The sequence below is a fragment of the Perca flavescens genome, chromosome 1 (genome assembly GCF_004354835.1).
Source record: "Perca flavescens isolate YP-PL-M2 chromosome 1, PFLA_1.0, whole genome shotgun sequence".
In the NCBI taxonomy this organism is placed as follows: Eukaryota; Metazoa; Chordata; class Actinopteri; order Perciformes; family Percidae; genus Perca; species Perca flavescens.
Window position 1 is genome coordinate 32920450 of NC_041331.1, and position 16834 is coordinate 32937283.

At 39.3% G+C, this 16834-nt stretch overlaps 2 protein-coding genes across 8 annotated transcripts in view; one reads left to right on the plus strand and one right to left on the minus strand.

Moving 5' to 3' along the window:
• cd276 (CD276 molecule) overlaps positions 1-2595 on the minus strand; it is a 79256-nt gene extending 76661 nt beyond the window's left edge. For 2 of the 3 annotated variants that reach the window (XR_003692620.1, XR_003692621.1), the window contains exon 1: positions 2292-2595. The gene's annotated coding sequence lies outside the window, so the exon portion shown is untranslated. The remainder of the gene's footprint in view (positions 1-2291) is intronic. The other variant, XM_028578821.1, reaches the window with a different exon arrangement.
• A 1437-nt stretch (positions 2596-4032) lies between these two features.
• On the plus strand, positions 4033-11528 carry ubl7b (ubiquitin-like 7b (bone marrow stromal cell-derived)). Of its 5 annotated transcripts, none has more exons than XM_028576243.1 (11): positions 4033-4177; positions 4660-4836; positions 4972-5091; positions 5583-5668; positions 8371-8455; positions 8689-8746; positions 8868-9001; positions 9993-10042; positions 10137-10313; positions 10517-10630; positions 11140-11528. In XM_028576243.1, exons 2-11 carry the CDS (start codon positions 4662-4664, stop codon positions 11278-11280), a joined length of 1140 nt encoding a protein of 379 aa, XP_028432044.1. In that variant the 5' UTR covers positions 4033-4177; positions 4660-4661; the 3' UTR covers positions 11281-11528. The 5 variants fall into 5 exon arrangements, with proteins under 5 accessions (XP_028432044.1, XP_028432035.1, XP_028432052.1 ...); XM_028576234.1 differs by having other exon boundaries at positions 4033-4172; positions 4656-4836; XM_028576251.1 differs by having other exon boundaries at positions 4033-4172.
• Positions 11529-16834: the final 5306 nt, after the last annotated feature.

The window sequence follows — 16834 nt, forward strand, 5'->3', positions numbered from 1 at the left end:
AGGGTCTCAGACTGCAGAAAGAACAAATATAAACACTCATTTGTTCCTCTGTCAATATCTCTGCTGAATCAACACAGGAAAGCAAAGAAGTGATAGTTCCCCCCTATTTTTTACTTTTATCTATTTTTAGCTTTATTTATATATTTATGGCTATTTAAGACTACTCTTGCAGGGCAGGGCCCCCCTCATATTAATTAAGTATCTGTTTTATTGTTGCCTCTATGTTTTTAGCTTTTGTTTTTAGGTTGTTGTGGTGATTGTCGGAGCTTGTATTGAAAGACAAATTTCCGTGTACACGGACAATAAAGTGCTATCTATCAAAAACAACACATGCCAGGTAATGTCAAGTGGTGCATAGGAAGCTTTTGAGCCATAATCACCAGTGTATTTCATTTTGACACTGCGCTAAGGATTATTAAGCTTCTTACCGAGGTCAAAGGAAAGAGAAATTATTCTTGAAGTATCACAGAACATTAAGATTTACTATTTCGCCATGGTCATTGTACCATTGCAGTATTCTTTCAAGAAATCTGTGACAGTGGCTCTCTTAACAGTTTGTCATTTACTGACACTACTGTTCTTGAGTCCACTCCTCTCCTGGATGACAAGGCCATTCTTAAACACTAGTAATATAATAAATCTGACTGACCTTTTGGGCTAAAATGTCTCATTGGCATATGGCTGGCACCATTGTCAATCTCCTCAAACCATTGGGAACCATTCAACCCTTGACGATGGGGATATTTCCAATCTGGAAGACACCGGCCCCATCGAGGACCGAATCATGGGATGAACGTGAGCCTTTTAAATCCATATGGCAGCAGGGGTGAGAATTTAGCAAGCCATTTTAAGGGATGACTGAATTCACCTCATGCAGGGAAATGTTCCCCGTAGTAGTCTAGTCAATTAGTGCATTACGTGGTCAAATTATACATTAGCTTGTCAAACTGAAGAAAAAAGGAGCTCCATAAACGTCAAGAAAGCTTTATGGCTCAGACATATGAAAGTTTTACTTGCCAACTTTCTTTATAACTACTCAATCTCAAATGTACCATTTATAATAGGCCATGCATCAGTATCATACAGCAATTTAATAATAGGCAAGATAATGCAGTACTAGACTGTATATAGATCAGTATTCAATGTGACGGAAACTCCAACATCCTGTTTTTGCAAAGCCACAGGAGGCAATTAAGTGTAACCTTTATCTTATGGCAGCTTTGTTCAATAATATGGAGATGAAATTATACTATGAACTGCCAAACTGCAATCACGTCCCTGGCAAAAAATGCAGTAGAGCATCTTGCACATGTCAAAAAACCTAATTATGTCTCCACTATATCAGAAACCATTTCCTACACAAGTCAGAACAGTAAATACTACATCCTCCTACATTCCACAGGAAGCTGTACCTGCCAGCGGAGCACAGCTGCACTATCATGTGATAAGGGCAGCATCAGGCCAGGCAACATCCTCATTACAGCCTAAAGTACAGCATCTCCTATGTTAGTGGTTCCCAACCTTTTCTGTTTGACAAGTCTGGAAGAAAATAAGCATAGTGTGGCATGAATATGTTTTTTCTTCACTTTTCTACCCTGTTAATTATCTATTGACCCCTCAGATTTGTCTTGTGATCCTTTTTGGGTCTCAAACCTCGGGTTGGGAACCACAGTGACCTAGCCAATTCTGATACAGTTCATTCATTCACAAAAGAGAGAAAGAGAGAGAAGAAAGAAACATAGATCTACTTATTGTAATTTTAGTTCTATGGACTAAGTCATAGCCCTAAGTGAGGATTTATAACTACTAGCATGACCTTAATGCAAGATTCAGGATAAAATAGTCGCTTGCCAGTAACCGTAAACGCATAACAGTTACTTGTTTGTCCCTATTTTGAATTATGGAAGTTGCCTTACACAGATTAAATGCATTGATGCAGTGTTGACTTTTTGTCAAATGGGGGCGCAGTCCATTTCATTCATAGATTGTATTCGCTCCATCTGGGAAACAGTATACTGTATATCTTAGCAGGCCTATATGTATTGCTTTAAAACTACAAATAAAAATACCAGACATGACATATACATAGAGCCAGTGAACAGAGCCAACTATGTGAGCCAGTTACCCTACCCTGAGTTCATGGGGTTCTTCTGCTCCCCGCCAGCTGTTGCTCGTCTTTGAGAATAACCTAAGTTTAGTAACGTGCAGTTATCTTTTTATTAGCCTAACGTTAATGATATAATTTCTGTTAGCTCGTGCTCTGCTTTCAAACACAGTTTCTTAAGGCTTACCATGTTAGGAGGGCGAAACTTAGAAACCACCAACCATCCAGCGGCGGTGAATCTTTTCTTTGACCAGCACAGCCGTTGTTATTTTCCAGAGTAGTTCATTCCTCTTACAACAAACGCACGTTACTAGAACTGCTGCCCGGCACGATAACAGATTGTTTTGACGGTGGATAACGCTATAGGATGTGTTTTCAGAGTGTGGGGGTATGTTCCATTGATTTGGGACGGTTCTCTTCACAGAAACCACTCCTTGCGCTTTGTCCAGCAGTGATGTCATCCCTTGGGGAGAAAAGAGTCTCGACAGTCCCGACCCCCAGGTTAACCGTTTGTGAGCACACATCTACCTCGTTTTCTTTCCATGTACAGCGTTATAAAAGCAAGTAACGGTTATGGCACAATTATCTTATCTGTGGGCACTCGGAATTACTTTTTATGGTATGCTACCTGATAAGTCGTATTGATTTAGCATACGGTCCTCAAACGTATCACGGCAGCCTATGCCGTTAAATGAAACAGATTTAGTACCTTTACGTAGGCTAGCATAGCCCAGTCTGTTATATTTATAAAAGAATATGGCCTATGTGGATTTATAGGTTGCGGCGATTTGATTAATGCCATATTGTACAGGTTGCCTAGCATTAGCCTACTTAATTCATGCGATGGCTTGGATTTGTGGACATGCAGAAAATCAATTGGGAACTTGTGTGCAGTATAGGCCTACAGGAAAATATGGAAGTCTAAAAAAGATCGGGCCTTCGAGTTAGTTAGTAGGCTATCTCTATGAGAAACTTTCTCAAAACGAAGAATCTCAAAAAAATTAGAATCCTCAAAATAATGAGTTTATCTCAAAATAAAATAATGAGTCATAATATTAAAATAATAATATAATAATATTAATATTAAAATAATGAGTCATAATATTATAATATATATATATATATATATATATATATATATATATATATATATATATATATATATATATATATATATATATCATATATAATGATAATATATAATGATAATATTATCATTATTTTGAGAAGTCATTATTTAGAGATATACCGGCACACCGGAGTGCAGAGAATATAGAGAATATTTAGTAACGTTGTTAGGTGGTAGTAAATGTACAGTGTGGGTAATTTTGTCAATTTTTACATTTGTTTGATATATGCTGAAACAGCTCCTCAAGACCAACATTTGAGGCTGTGGTTCATAATTGCCATATGGGCTGAAACCTAGCTAAGTCTCATTAATTATAACACTTTAGATGAGTAATAAACAATAACTTGTTGAAAATAGCATGAATACATTAAAAGGCAGTCCGCAGTTATTTTTGTCAAATCAAATGTATCTTTAGGCTACCATGTCATGTGATTATGCTACTTCAGTACACAACAAACAAATATAACTGTGACCATACGGATGAACATTTAATATCTATATCACAGACGCCACCGCTGACTATCCCTGTAAAAATGTGGCCACAAATAAGCACATGACCATACGATTCAGCCATAGGTTCTAGTTTTTCTTCCCATTGGAAATGGGTTTCTTTAGAAAAAATATGTTACAGAATGTAGGAAAGAATTATATTGCTCACTCTTAAACAAACAGAGGTGTGGGTATGCACACAAGTTTTCTCTTTTTCTTAACTGTAAACTGTAAAAAGGCCTTACGTGCCTGTTTGTGCGCGCATGCGAGAGAGAGAGAGAGAGAGAGAGAGAGAGAGAGAGAGAGAGAGAGAGAGAGAGAAGGGGGTTAATGATTGCATACAGTGAAGGACAGAGAAGTAAAAACTCCTTTGTTTGGACAATGGAAGTAAACGTAACGTAGACCACGTGACTAAAACCAGGAAGGGAATAGAGTGTCAACAATAAAACGGTGAGGTGAGTTTGCGCTTCTTTCACAAACACTACAGTTGTCGTGGCGTCTCTGTTGGACATTTCTATTGATGTTATCAAAGGGGTTGTTCTAAACAAGGCATACTATACTGATAGCCAACATTTCATTTAGCGAATCGGCATGTTTTGTTTTTAGCAACGGCTAAGCAGCTAACCGAGGTTTGCTAACGTAGCTAGCTAACTTGTCATGTCAACCTCCCCAAAAAAGATAAAGATGGAGGTGATAATTGTTGTTGTAATGCTATTCATCTAACGTTTATTTTCTATAGTATGTGGTAACGTTACTGAACTGAAAATAGAATTGCCATTATTTTCTCTAATCTTATCTTGAAATGAAAGCATAATATAACATTGTACTTCTAGGCTAGCCTGTGGCCGTCTAGGCAACCCCAATAGCTACTGATCAAGTCTGTAGTTACTGTCCACGCCACCATGTTAAGGTTGTGTTCTGTTTGTGTAAAAGGTAGAGATGGCTTCTTCAGACTGGCACCTGTCTTTGAAGCTGGCGAATCGTCCCAAATCCACCTTCCACTTCCCAGACATGATGCCAGGGGATGTTCCACCTGGAGGATACAGAATCGCTACTTTAAAACAACTTGTTGCAGCACAGACCCCAGATTCCATCCCAGATCCTGAACTAATAGGTGTGTTACACCTGCTGTGACCGTTGACCACAATGTTAGCTGTGAATGAAATGTTTCTGTTTGTGTGCTGTCAACGTATGTTGAATACCTATTGTTATTTGTCCTAAAAATGTTCTATCTCTGTTCCTGTATCAGAGCTGGTCCACTGTGGGCGGAAACTTAAGGACGACCTAACTCTGGATGCCTGTGGGATTCAACCAGGATCCACCTTACACATCCTCAAAAAGACTTGGCCAGAGCCAGGGAGCAGCGCAGGTCTGTCTGTTTGTCATTTTCAGTATGTATTTTATGTAATTTTAGCTGTAGGATACTGTAAGTAGAGCTGGGCAATATATCGATATTATATCGTGATATGAGAGTAGATATCGTCTTAGATTTTGGATATCGTAATAACGTAGTGTTGTCTTTTCCTGGTTTTAAAGGCTGCATTACAGTAAAGTGATGTCATTTTCTGAACTTACCAGACTGTTCTAGCTGTTCTATTATTTGCCTTTACCCACTTAGTCATTATATCCACATTACTGATGATTATTTATCAAAAATCACATTGTTTAAATATTTTGTGAAAGCACCAATAGTCAAGACTACAATATCGTTGCGGTATCGATATCAAGGTATTCGGTCAAAGATATCGTGATATTTGATTTTCTCCATATCGCCCAGCCCTAACTGTAAGTGAGACTGAAAGTCTTAATGTGTGTGTGTGTGTGTGTGTGTGTGTGTGTGTGTGTGTGTTTATTTTCTAGAGCCTGTGAACAGAGCAACTGCAGCCAGGGAGTTCAGGGTGTTTCATGCTGCTCTTCACTCTCTCAACTCTGCCTACAGAGACTCAGTGAGTAGAAAACACACGCACGCACGCACGCACGCACGCACGCAGCAGCAGCAGGCACAACACTGCCCATGGTAACAACCCTCTCTGCTCCAAAGAGTTTAAATTATGTCTTTTATGTTAATAGAATGGATCAAATTTGTATTAATAACCTTTTTTGGACCGTCTTTGATACGATATATCGAACTTCTGTTACAACTGGAGGGCATAGGTTTAGGTCTTGTGTAGTTTTGTTTTCTTCTATTCAGATACATTCAGACCTGACTTCACAGTATATCTGACCTCTTGTGTTCAGATTTAACTTCTCTTCTGATTTAATTATATATGTAGGGAAACTGGGACTGTTGCCTAATACATATTTGAACATTTAGGCTACATTTACATTGCTGCGTTTTGGTTTTTAAGAGGAGTTTTGAGCCAAAAGCGATTTCTGTGCACACGTTTTTAGCTCCAGTAGAAAAGCTAATCTCCGTTTTTAAACTAACACACCCAAACCCCATATCTCATCTCCATTCTTGTATACTGGGCATAAACAGGAGGCAGCGTGTACTCCACCGGTTGCTGGTAGTAGCTTAGTCTCAGAGAACGAGACATCATGACCATAAGACCCAGTCAGGTGGTGAAACTTTGGCATCATCATTTGCGGCCGTTGAGAATGCACCACAACCCCTCAGATTCCAAACCAAAACGGGTCAGAAGTGATCTCAAATGTCTCCGGTTTAGAGGCTCTGAAACGCCAGAGCAGTGGGAATGCGAGTTGTAAACGTAGCAAAAAAAGATACAGTATTTGTTTTTAAACCAAAACATAGCAATTTAATTGTAGCCTTACACTTGGCCATAAAGCTGGAGAAGAGGGTAGGTGGGATATGGAGTTCATCCTCTCTGCAATCTAGTCTCTAGTGTGTGAGTTATGTGACATTGAACGTTTGCAATAGGGTTTGGAAGCTTTCTTATGGCTTACACACAGTAAAAAGTTAATTAGGTTGTCTTTCACTGCCGAATGTAGGAATTCATTGGAGTGTTTGCACTAGTGTGTTTGGCTGACCCCTCACACCCCGGACACAAACTCTTTGAGCTACTCCCCTCTGGCAGGAGGCTGAGGTCCATCAGGACCAAAACCTCACGTCACAAGGACAGCTTTTTCTCCTCCGCCACTAGCCTTATTAACAAGGCCCGGAAACCACCCTGACTCTCTCCACACCCACCTCTGGCTCTACATGCCACTGTACTTAATCTGCTCTTTTTATCTTAATTGTTACTCTTATTTTATTACATCCTGTGTGTGTATATATACACATATATTTATATATTTATACTTATATTGTCTGTTCTGTTAACCTGTTTGTTTAACTTATTTTTAGATAATGTGTGACATGCACCTACGACACCAAAACAAATTCCTTGTATGTGTAAAAAATGTACTTGACAATAAAGCTTTTCTGATTCTGATTCTGATTCTAGGGCTGGGCGATATGGAGAAAATCAAATATCACGATAGTTGTGACCAAATACCTCGATATCGATACCGCAACGATATTGTCGTTTTTTACTTATTGGTGCTTTCACAAAATATTTACACAATGAGATTTTTTATAAATAATCATCAGTAATGTGGATATAATGACTAAGTGTATAAAGGCAAATAATAGAACAGTTACAACAGTCTGGTAAGTTCAGAAAATTACATAACTTTACTGTAATGCAGCCTTTAAAACCAGGAAGTGACAATAACTGTCATATTACGATATCGCAATATCAAAAATCTAAGACGATATCTAGTCTCATATCACGATTTCGATATAATATCGATATATTTCCCAGCTCTAGTTTGCACTCTACTCATTTTTGGACACACGCATCCTTGACCTGGAGACTATTTGGCTTGGGTGTTTGGATTTTTCTCTACAGTCACTTGGGTGCCGTCACACCTGTGTTCACAGCTGTTTATCTCTGATTGAATCACCCTAGATCCATTTCAGTGTATGTGTGTGTGTGCATGCAGGACCCTGGGCCGCTACGAGCTGGTCAAAGATTAGCCTCAACAGGAACAGGTTTAGCTATTAAAGGCTGGCAGCTTTCCATGGTGTAAACCTAGTAGGTACAAACAGTTGAGGAAGGGATAGTTCAGATGGAAATTGGCATATTTTTCTGACATAAACTGGTACTCACTTATCTTGATATTGATCCATGGATGTTGGTACAGATGTGGAAGGAGATACGTGTCAGCACCAGTTTGGGTCGGGTGAAAAAAAAAAAAACTTTTTAAATCACAACACAGCAGTCAAACAACATGTTAACCATCCTCAATCTATTCTGATCTGTAATGGAAGGATTTTATTTGCTGAGTGATACAGAAATGATTCTGAAACAAACAGCAGAATCAAACATGTGTACACACCATCGATGTAATATGTTGTTGACGGTTAAAATGAGCACTGGCATATCTTTATCCAAAGTATCTGCAGATTAACGTCTATACGATCGCCACCAGTAAATATCTCACGCAACCTAATGTCAAATCTGGAATGCACACTAATCATGTATATGGTTAAATAAGTATTGCTTTAGTGATGTAAATATTACTCAATTACTGGCCGCTAGTATTTCTGCAACTATTTCTACCGCCACTAGGTTACTATTAATCCTTCTTCTACTGATGCTGCTATATTTAAAAATGGGACCTACTGTCTTTTCCCCTCACATAGGTATATAAAATGCTGACAAATAAAGAGTCTCTGGATCAGATCATCGTGGCTACACCAGGGCTCAGGTCAGACCCAGTCGCCCTAGGTAAGACCTGCTGAGTTTTATTAAAGGTGCTGTAGGTAGGATTGTGAAGATCCAGATTTATTACCAGTTTCATATAGTTCTACTGGAACATAGGGTCAGTTTCAGCAAATATGACAGAAAGTTAGTTTTATAAGTCTTACCTGCTGCATCTTTAATGCTGTTATGCCATCTCATTGTACCAGGCAAATATGTAAATGGTAACATTTCCCCTCACGCCCTTTTTATCTGTTCAGGGGTGCTCCAAGACAAAGATCTCTTCGTGCAGTTCACAGACCCTAACATGCTGGACGTGTGAGTGTGGCTTTTCTTTTGTTATTGGCTCTGATGTGACGCATTAATAATCAGTCCAGCACAGACACACGAGTGGAAGGGCATTTAAATCTGCATCTATACTTTTCTGTCGGTTTCGTAGATTGATCAGTTCACACCCAGCCCTCGTCAACGCCATCATCCTGGTCCTCCACTCTGTGGCAGGCAGCATGCCCGCTCAGTCCAGTGCCAGCTCTTCTCGCAACGTCTCTGCCAGTTCTTACAGTGATATGCCAGGTGAGCAAGGACGATGGCGCAGTAAAAATGAAATCTATGACAAGCAAGAGAGGAACGCTTATAGTAATAAAGAATTGTTGTTGACAAACTCCAGATATTAACATAACTGATCTGAGGCAGACAATAGTTTAAAGTGATGGTTAGGAGTAATTTCAACCTAGGATCCTTTGCACCATGACCTTATTAAAATTATTATACCTTATTTCAATAACACTTGCCTGCTGGCTTCTGCTCTCTGCTGCTGCTACTGCTACCGGCAGTTAGACGAGTGCTTAGGGACGTCTACAATTACAACACCGAAAAGAGATACAACAGAAATATTTATTAATTTAATGATTAAATAAGGTAGTGTTTCCAAACTTACCTCAATTATGACTTGTCTCCTGCTAGTTGTACTACAGAACTTACTTTTAAGTATAAGTTAAATTATTAAATATTTTTGTTGTATCTCTTTTCGGTGATGTAATTTGTAGACATCCCTAAGCACTCGTCTTACTGCGGTAGCAGCAGAGACGAGAAGCCAACCGGCAAGTGTTATTTAAATAAACTCCTGGTGTACTTACAAACTTTCAATTCCATCGTTTTATGAGTGCATAACCTATTTGTACTACTGTAGATGTTTGGTATCATTTCGGGCATTATTAGTGGGGTAATGTACAAGATACACTCTTGGATCCATTAGCGTCTGCACTAAGCTATTCAGCTGATAACGCTAACTCTCCCAATGTTCGATCCAGGTGAAAAAAAAAGCTTCTGGGGGTTTGTTTGGCTCGAGGTCATGGTGCAAAGGACCCTAGGGTGATGTTACTCTGAACCATCACTTTAATATTTTGATACAATGCAACAGATAACTACTGGCAGTATAGTAAAGTGTACCTTTACTAAACTGCCAGTAAAAAAAAATATGTAGCAATTTTGAACATAAAAATAGTTTTCGATCAGTTTTTGTTGCGTTTTCACTACAAATGTACAAATCCTTTTTATCCGGCAGGGGGCTTCATGTTTGAGGGCATGTCTGACGATGAGGAAGATTTCCAGTCTGTGAGTCACTCTGCTTGATACTCAACATCAGATATCATATACAGGAAAACTGATGATGCGAGGCCATCTTTCTGTGTCTGATTGTGTGTAACAGGGGAGCCCAGCAGGTCCCTCCAACCGAGCGGGAGGCTCATCAGGATTGCGACCAGTTTCTCTGAGCCACAGTGGAGCAACGGGCCCTCGGCCAATAACGCAGAGCGAGCTGGCGACAGCTTTGGCCCTCGCCAGCACTCCTGACAGCAGTGCGGTTACTCCAACAACTTCAAGCCAGGTGAGATGTATTTCCATTTAGAAAAAGATACACAGACGCATGTTTATTCTTTTACTACTTACTTAACAGATACTGTAGAATTGACGCAAGATTAAAGTATGACACGTTAAAGATATTACTTATGTATTGAAAACATGATCTCTGACACATTGTTGCAGGTGAATACATTGATCTTTTGATTTTCTTGTCTGCCTTTGATATAGGCGGACCCCTCCAGTGGCGTAGCCCCTATGCCAGCAGGGACTCCAGTCAGTAACGATCTCTTCAGCCAGGCTCTACAGCAAGCTCTGCAAGCCTCCAACATGTCTGCTCTACAGGTGGGGATGTAAACTCGTAGACTAAATCCCACATATACAATTCATGAAGGAGATGTACTTTGAAATATCAAATCATGTTTAAAAGACCCATATTATGCTTTTTGGCTTTTCCCCTTTCCTTTGTTGTGTTATATATCTTTTTTTGTGCATGTTATAGGTTTATAAAGTGAAAAAGCCCAAAGTCCACCCCAAAGGGACTCTCTGTAACTAAAACAGAGAGCTCAACACACAGGGTGAAAAGAGGAGCTGCAGCAATGTGCAGGACAACAAATATATGGTGTTTTCTGAAAATTAAATCATGTAAACTTATTCTGGTACAACCTCTAAATACAATTATGACCTGAAAATGCATAATAATATGAGCACTTTAAATGGTAACTGGCCTGTATTTTTGGTGGTATCAGTGTAAAGTATACACTGCTGCTGTGAAGTTGTTTATGCAGAGCTTAAACGAGGCAGGAGTAAAAATGATTGGTGCTTATTCAGTGAATGTGTTTTTGTTTTGCTAGGGCCGCTGGCAGTCCCAGATGCAGCAGCTCAGGGACATGGGGATCCAGGATGAGGAGCTAATGCTGAGGGCGCTGCAGGCCACAGATGGTGACATCCAGGCTGCCCTGGAGCTCATATTTGCTGGAGGCCCAGGACTCTGAGCCCGTACCCCACGGACAAAGCCTTTTCTAGAGGAGAGAAAGCAGAACAAAGCTTGTCATTGTGCTGCCCAGACATAATAAATTATGGCTTTACAGACATAAAATATATAGATTCTTTGTATTATTGCACTGTTTACGCCATTTAAATACTGTACAGTATCACATCTGAGTTCCACAAACGTTATGCCAGCTTTTTTCTCATTGATGTGACTAGACTTGTAATAAATGTAATAATGCTTACCTCATCATCTCCTGAGCCTGTCTTCCTGTTATTTAATAGGTGACATTGATCGTAACATACTGCATTGGTCTAGTCCGTCTAAATTAAATTTTTCTCGTGTGTTTGCTTCTTGATTGTATAAACATAATTATAAAAGTTTTGGGTTGCAGTATTAAAATATGGGCCTCATATAGTGCTCTAAAAACCATACTGTATTTACCCAACCTGTGTAGTTCATATATTTGTACACTAGATGGCAATGCAGTAGTTTATTTCTATCCAGACGGGACTGTTGGTCACAAGTCACCCTAGCAGACATACTGCTTATTTATTTGCTCTTTCTTCCTCTCCTAAATTTCAAGTCCTGCTTTTGATTTGCCCTCTGTTGAACAGTGTTTCATAAATGGTTGTTTTATTTGAAGTTGTGGGTTTTCATATATTTCTTTTGAAAGGCAATATGCTTAGGCAGCCAGTAACATAAAAAGGAAGTTGCACAGATAAGGTGATAGCTGTATTAACATCCACTGAGATGTTGCTGTGCTTGTTGGAGCATTGTTAACCATTAGTTGAGCACCCCCTTTCTCTCTCCCCCCCACAGCCTTATTATAGAAGGCTACATTTGCTTTGTCTCGCTGTCTCCCGTCAGGGTATTTTAGGGGAGGACATATTGCGTGCCCCCCTCTGCTACCTACAGTTTTCCATCTACAGTAATTGCCCTGCTTAGTTTTATTACTGCATCTGTGACTGTGACAGCTCAATCAGTGGATTGCCCTTTCATGAGCACAGCACCCAAACAGCGCTTTGTGTCCGTCTGTCCCCATTACCGTTTTATATGCATGCACACCTGCGGGCAATTTTCCCCTCCAATTGGCTCCAAGGGTATTTAAAAAAATAAAGCATTTCCACTGTGCTGAAGGAACCAGTGTCATAGTTCCAACAAAACAATAGTGAATGAAAGTTTTATTGTCTTTCTAGCAAATAAAAAAAAAAAAAAGACTGCCTGTCTAGATAAACGAGTGGAATTTTAAACCCAGCCGGAGTAATGTTGAATAGTTTTGCATTGATTTCCATTAAGACATGTTTTTCTGTTGCTAGTAAGCTGTGAAGTCAGTCCGTGGAATGTGTTGCACGCACTTTACAGTAGTGTATTGTTTCTGTTTACTGTTATTATGCCAAGCCTTTCGTCACAAGCATCATAACTGCAGCTTTCAGGACATTCTAAACGATTTACTGTGGAAAATCATGTGAAGTTGTCATGGAGACACTCAATGGTGTGCGAAATGCCGTCACATATGGTATAAAAAGCAATTATTGCAAACCATATTTAGGTCCCTTTTGTTAGTCAGCTGTGAGAGAAGTATTGACAATATGTAATCTCTTGCCTGATATTATTATTAAATCCTATATATCCACCCTTATGTCAAAAAAGAACTGAAATTGCAATACACTTCATGAACTGAAAAGTATTGTTTGCACCTGTCGACTCTTTCAAAACCTCTTCATCATTGTAAGACCTGGCTAAAAAACGATTTATTCTGCTAAAATTATAGGAATAAAGATGACAGGGTAGCAAAATATCTTCAACACAACAATCCAACACTTGAGAGAGAGGTGAATCTTTAGAGGTTTTTCTTTTTTTTTTAATGGCAGCTGTATTTCACCTGCTGGTGGCACACTCCGTCACAAGTGAACCACCAACTTTGAAGATCTCAGAGGGAGCAGAATTAATTAAAAAAACACACTGTTATTTCTCTTTTTCTTTCTATTTCCACCTATCATTTTTTAGATAAATATAGTCCGTCTTCATTGAGCTCTGCCACAGTTATCAGAGGGTGCCTAAGCCACACTTGCCAAGCCAAAAAGGTTTTGAATAGCTGCGCAACTGTGTTATTTCCATTTTTATGTGTTACCAAATGACACTGTGGTGGATGCATATCTGTGAGAAAAATAAAAGCCCTCTTCTGAGCAGGAAAATGGCTTAAACAACTGGAAATATGACTTCCTAATGAATCAAGCCTGGAGCTTTGAAGCTGGCACAAATCTGCCCAATTACTCCCACGGTGACCTGGGATTCAGGTAATGAGCAAGGTTCTGCAGCGTGCCATTATAGGCAAATGTTAAACCAGTAGAAATCATCAATGCCAGAGCTTTTGAAATGATGTAAAAGCTCCTCTAATCAAGCCTTCACAGACAAGCAGAACAATACTCTCACTATTCTCTCCAGATGAAATCCTCCGACCTGGCAGAGGAGGAGGAAAGGAAAGAGTTGGTATAATGCCCTCCGTCCGCTTTTGTCTTTCTGAAAGGAGGCAACTCATGTGTTATTAACATAAGGTCTGTTACCTGAGATTGCTTTCTGTCTGGCGTGACTGAGCGGAATATGAAATGAGCTTCTGATGGACACAAGGCCATTCTATCCCCTTGTGGGCCATTCATTTCTTTCAAGCCATGCTTTTATTCTTCCCCTTCAGCACTCTTTTTGTCCACAAAAGCGTCTTTGATGCAATTTATCCCAGGTGCTTTAACCCTTGATGGAGCTTCTATAGAGGAAAATAGAGCTGCTACAGAGGAAGAGGCAAAGATCAGCACAAACCACTGGGAGAAACTTTAAATAGCAACTTTTCTGTCTGAAGGTGTGGATTTGATTGGAACAGGTGATATGAAAGAAGAAAAAAAACTACTGAACCTAAAATGACATTTGAAATTGAAATTTGCAGAAGTAATTTGGTGCATAAACGTGTGTAGACATTGCTGGGTATTGAAAAATGTCTATTTTTTTGGGCTTCTCTGCCTAATAGAACAGCTAGGTGAGAAAGGGGAGAGAGAGGGGGAAGACATGCAGGAAATTGTCACAGGTCAGACTCGAACTCTGGACCTCTGTGTCGAGGTACAAACCCCTATGTCCATGTGCACCTGCTCTACCCACTGAGCAAACCCAGGCCACTGTCTTATCATTTTCAATGTAGAAATGTGCATGGCCATTTCACAAGAACAGTGGCCAAATAGCTAACAAAATGGTGCAATAATGTGTATTGTATTATAAAAAATGTCCACTATTACAAACAGACGAATGTTGCTGCAAACTGTTTCACTGTCAGAGCCACATAGACAAGTCCTTGACTTGAGGTGGCTGTGAATGTTCCGTTCCCTTTCCTCAACTCCCTGCCTTTGCTCTGCCAGATGTTTTGTTGCCAAAATGTGCTGTGTAAAAAAGGTTTTTTGCTGTCACAATGCAACTGTTCTGAAAGGGATTTTAGGGTAAGGGATTAGGTATTTCACTGTTAAAATTGCCTTCAACAGAACTGACTGCTGGACTCTGAGCAGTTTGATTTACATGTAGCAGTATCACCTCAGTGGGTGTGATAGCTTACTACTCACGAAAGTGTTGTAGTGATGTGTCTAGCTGAAAAGTATCCACAATCACAGAAAAGAATGCAGTGCAAAAAGTACAATTTATGCATGGATAATATGATAGAAGCAAATAAAAAAAATCACACCATTGTTGTTGTAGTAGTAGCAAAGCATCCATAAAACATGGATTTGCTGGTATTAATAGAGTTATGTAATTCGGAACTAATCATAGGGAAAATAGATACATTGTTCAGTTGATAGTTAAAATATTTGCTAACTTTTTGTCAGTGCTCAGAAGGTCATCTGAATACGCAACCATGTAAAATGTATCTATGGGCAAGCATACAATTCAACAAATATAGAGAATTAAGTTTTCAACAATTAATTAAAATGAAATTAATATTACTTGGCTTTAAATTGGACCTTTTTTTAATTATTTATTTTACACCTTTTCTATAATTAATGCCCAACCAGAGGGTTCTTCCAGGAAATTCTTAGAAAATGATTGTCCTCTAAATCTGTTACTAACTTGAGGCAAAGACTTTCTTCAAATGCCAAGAATCGTATAAGATTTACACTTCATTAAATTGACAGTGTGCAAAGGTGTGATTGCTGGAAGCAGGAAATATGGATAGGAAATATGGACTAGCAAGCTTTAGACTACACATCAAGCAAATGCTTCTGGAATGAAAAACGGAGTGAAAAAATAATATTACAGGACTCTGCTACAAAGTGGATCAATAGAGGACAACAAGTGCTGGAGTACTGGCTTGGTAATCGCTCCAGCTTTCTGTCCTTGACTCAAACAAGGGTCGCTCTCTTATTTGTCATAGGACTTCACCATGGTAACTGGTGCTGGCGAAGATACAGGAAGGGGCTAGATTTCCTTTGCTAAATAATTATGTGTTTGAATAAAAAAAAAAAAGATCACTGAAACATTATATCACACTTTAACTCATAAACCCAATTTTATTTATTTTTTAACCTTGATGCCTCTATGTCCCCATACAATACATTCAGTATATACATTTGGCCATGAGGGACTGTACAGAGATATGTTATAGTAGTGCATACATACGTGGCACGAAAATGTACACAAAGGAAACTCATACATGCCACTTTACCTCAGTAAAGTGATCCACACGGGGCAAGTCAATGGCTGATGGTTGCTTACACACACACACACACACACACACACACACACACACACACAAGACACTTCTGAGAGAAGAGAAGGGCTCTTTCAGGTTCTCATAATAGAAATATACGAATGTGAGTGTGTCTGCTGATTGCAGCAAATCCCTCCCCGTCAGAACACCTTCCCCTCTGTCTCCCGCTTATTCTCATTTTCCCTTTTTTTCCAAAGCTAAGGCCTCTCTCTAGGCAGTGTGGACATCATATGCAGGCTCTTTCCTATAGTGGAGTAATACTCATCAGCAGCAGTAACTAAATAAAGAGCCTCACTGTCAACATTTCATCACTTAGACAGGGAACATTTAGAACATAAAGGATACATCACACATATAGTTTATTTCATTTGCATTTCTTCTTAGGATATATTCTCTCAAGGAAATACATAGGTCCAAATCGACAACATGCTATTTCTTAATAAAGCTGCAGAGGTTGTCTTGTCACACGAACAGACACCCTCATATGGCATACTTAATCTGAGGACTGCAACATCTGTCTGCTAACTTACGGCACCAACAAAATAAACATCTGTTATACATCCCACTTTCTGCAATCTATTATCTTTAACTAATCAGGTCATTTTGCTGATTACATCTCTTCCTGGTGGACATTTTGTACCATCATATTGGTCATAAACATTTGGTGGAGGCACACACTCCAATCATTTTTCCTTCAATGACTGCAGTTCAGAGTTGCATAGCACACAGAGCGTATATATAGCCAAAGCCAAAATGTATTTGACTTAGTATATAAAGTGGTCATGCTCGCTTAAGTCAGTTTCTAATTCCTTAG

Coding starts and splice junctions, on each gene's coding strand:
- ubl7b (XM_028576216.1), top strand. CDS start 4,380: ATGTCAACCTCCCCAAAAAAGATAAAGATGGAG. Junction 4,413..4,655: donor CAAAAAAGATAAAGATGGAG/GTGATAATTGTT, acceptor TTTGTGTAAAAG/GTAGAGATGGCTTCTTCAGA. Junction 10,043..10,136: donor ATGAGGAAGATTTCCAGTCT/GTGAGTCACTCT, acceptor TGTGTGTAACAG/GGGAGCCCAGCAGGTCCCTC.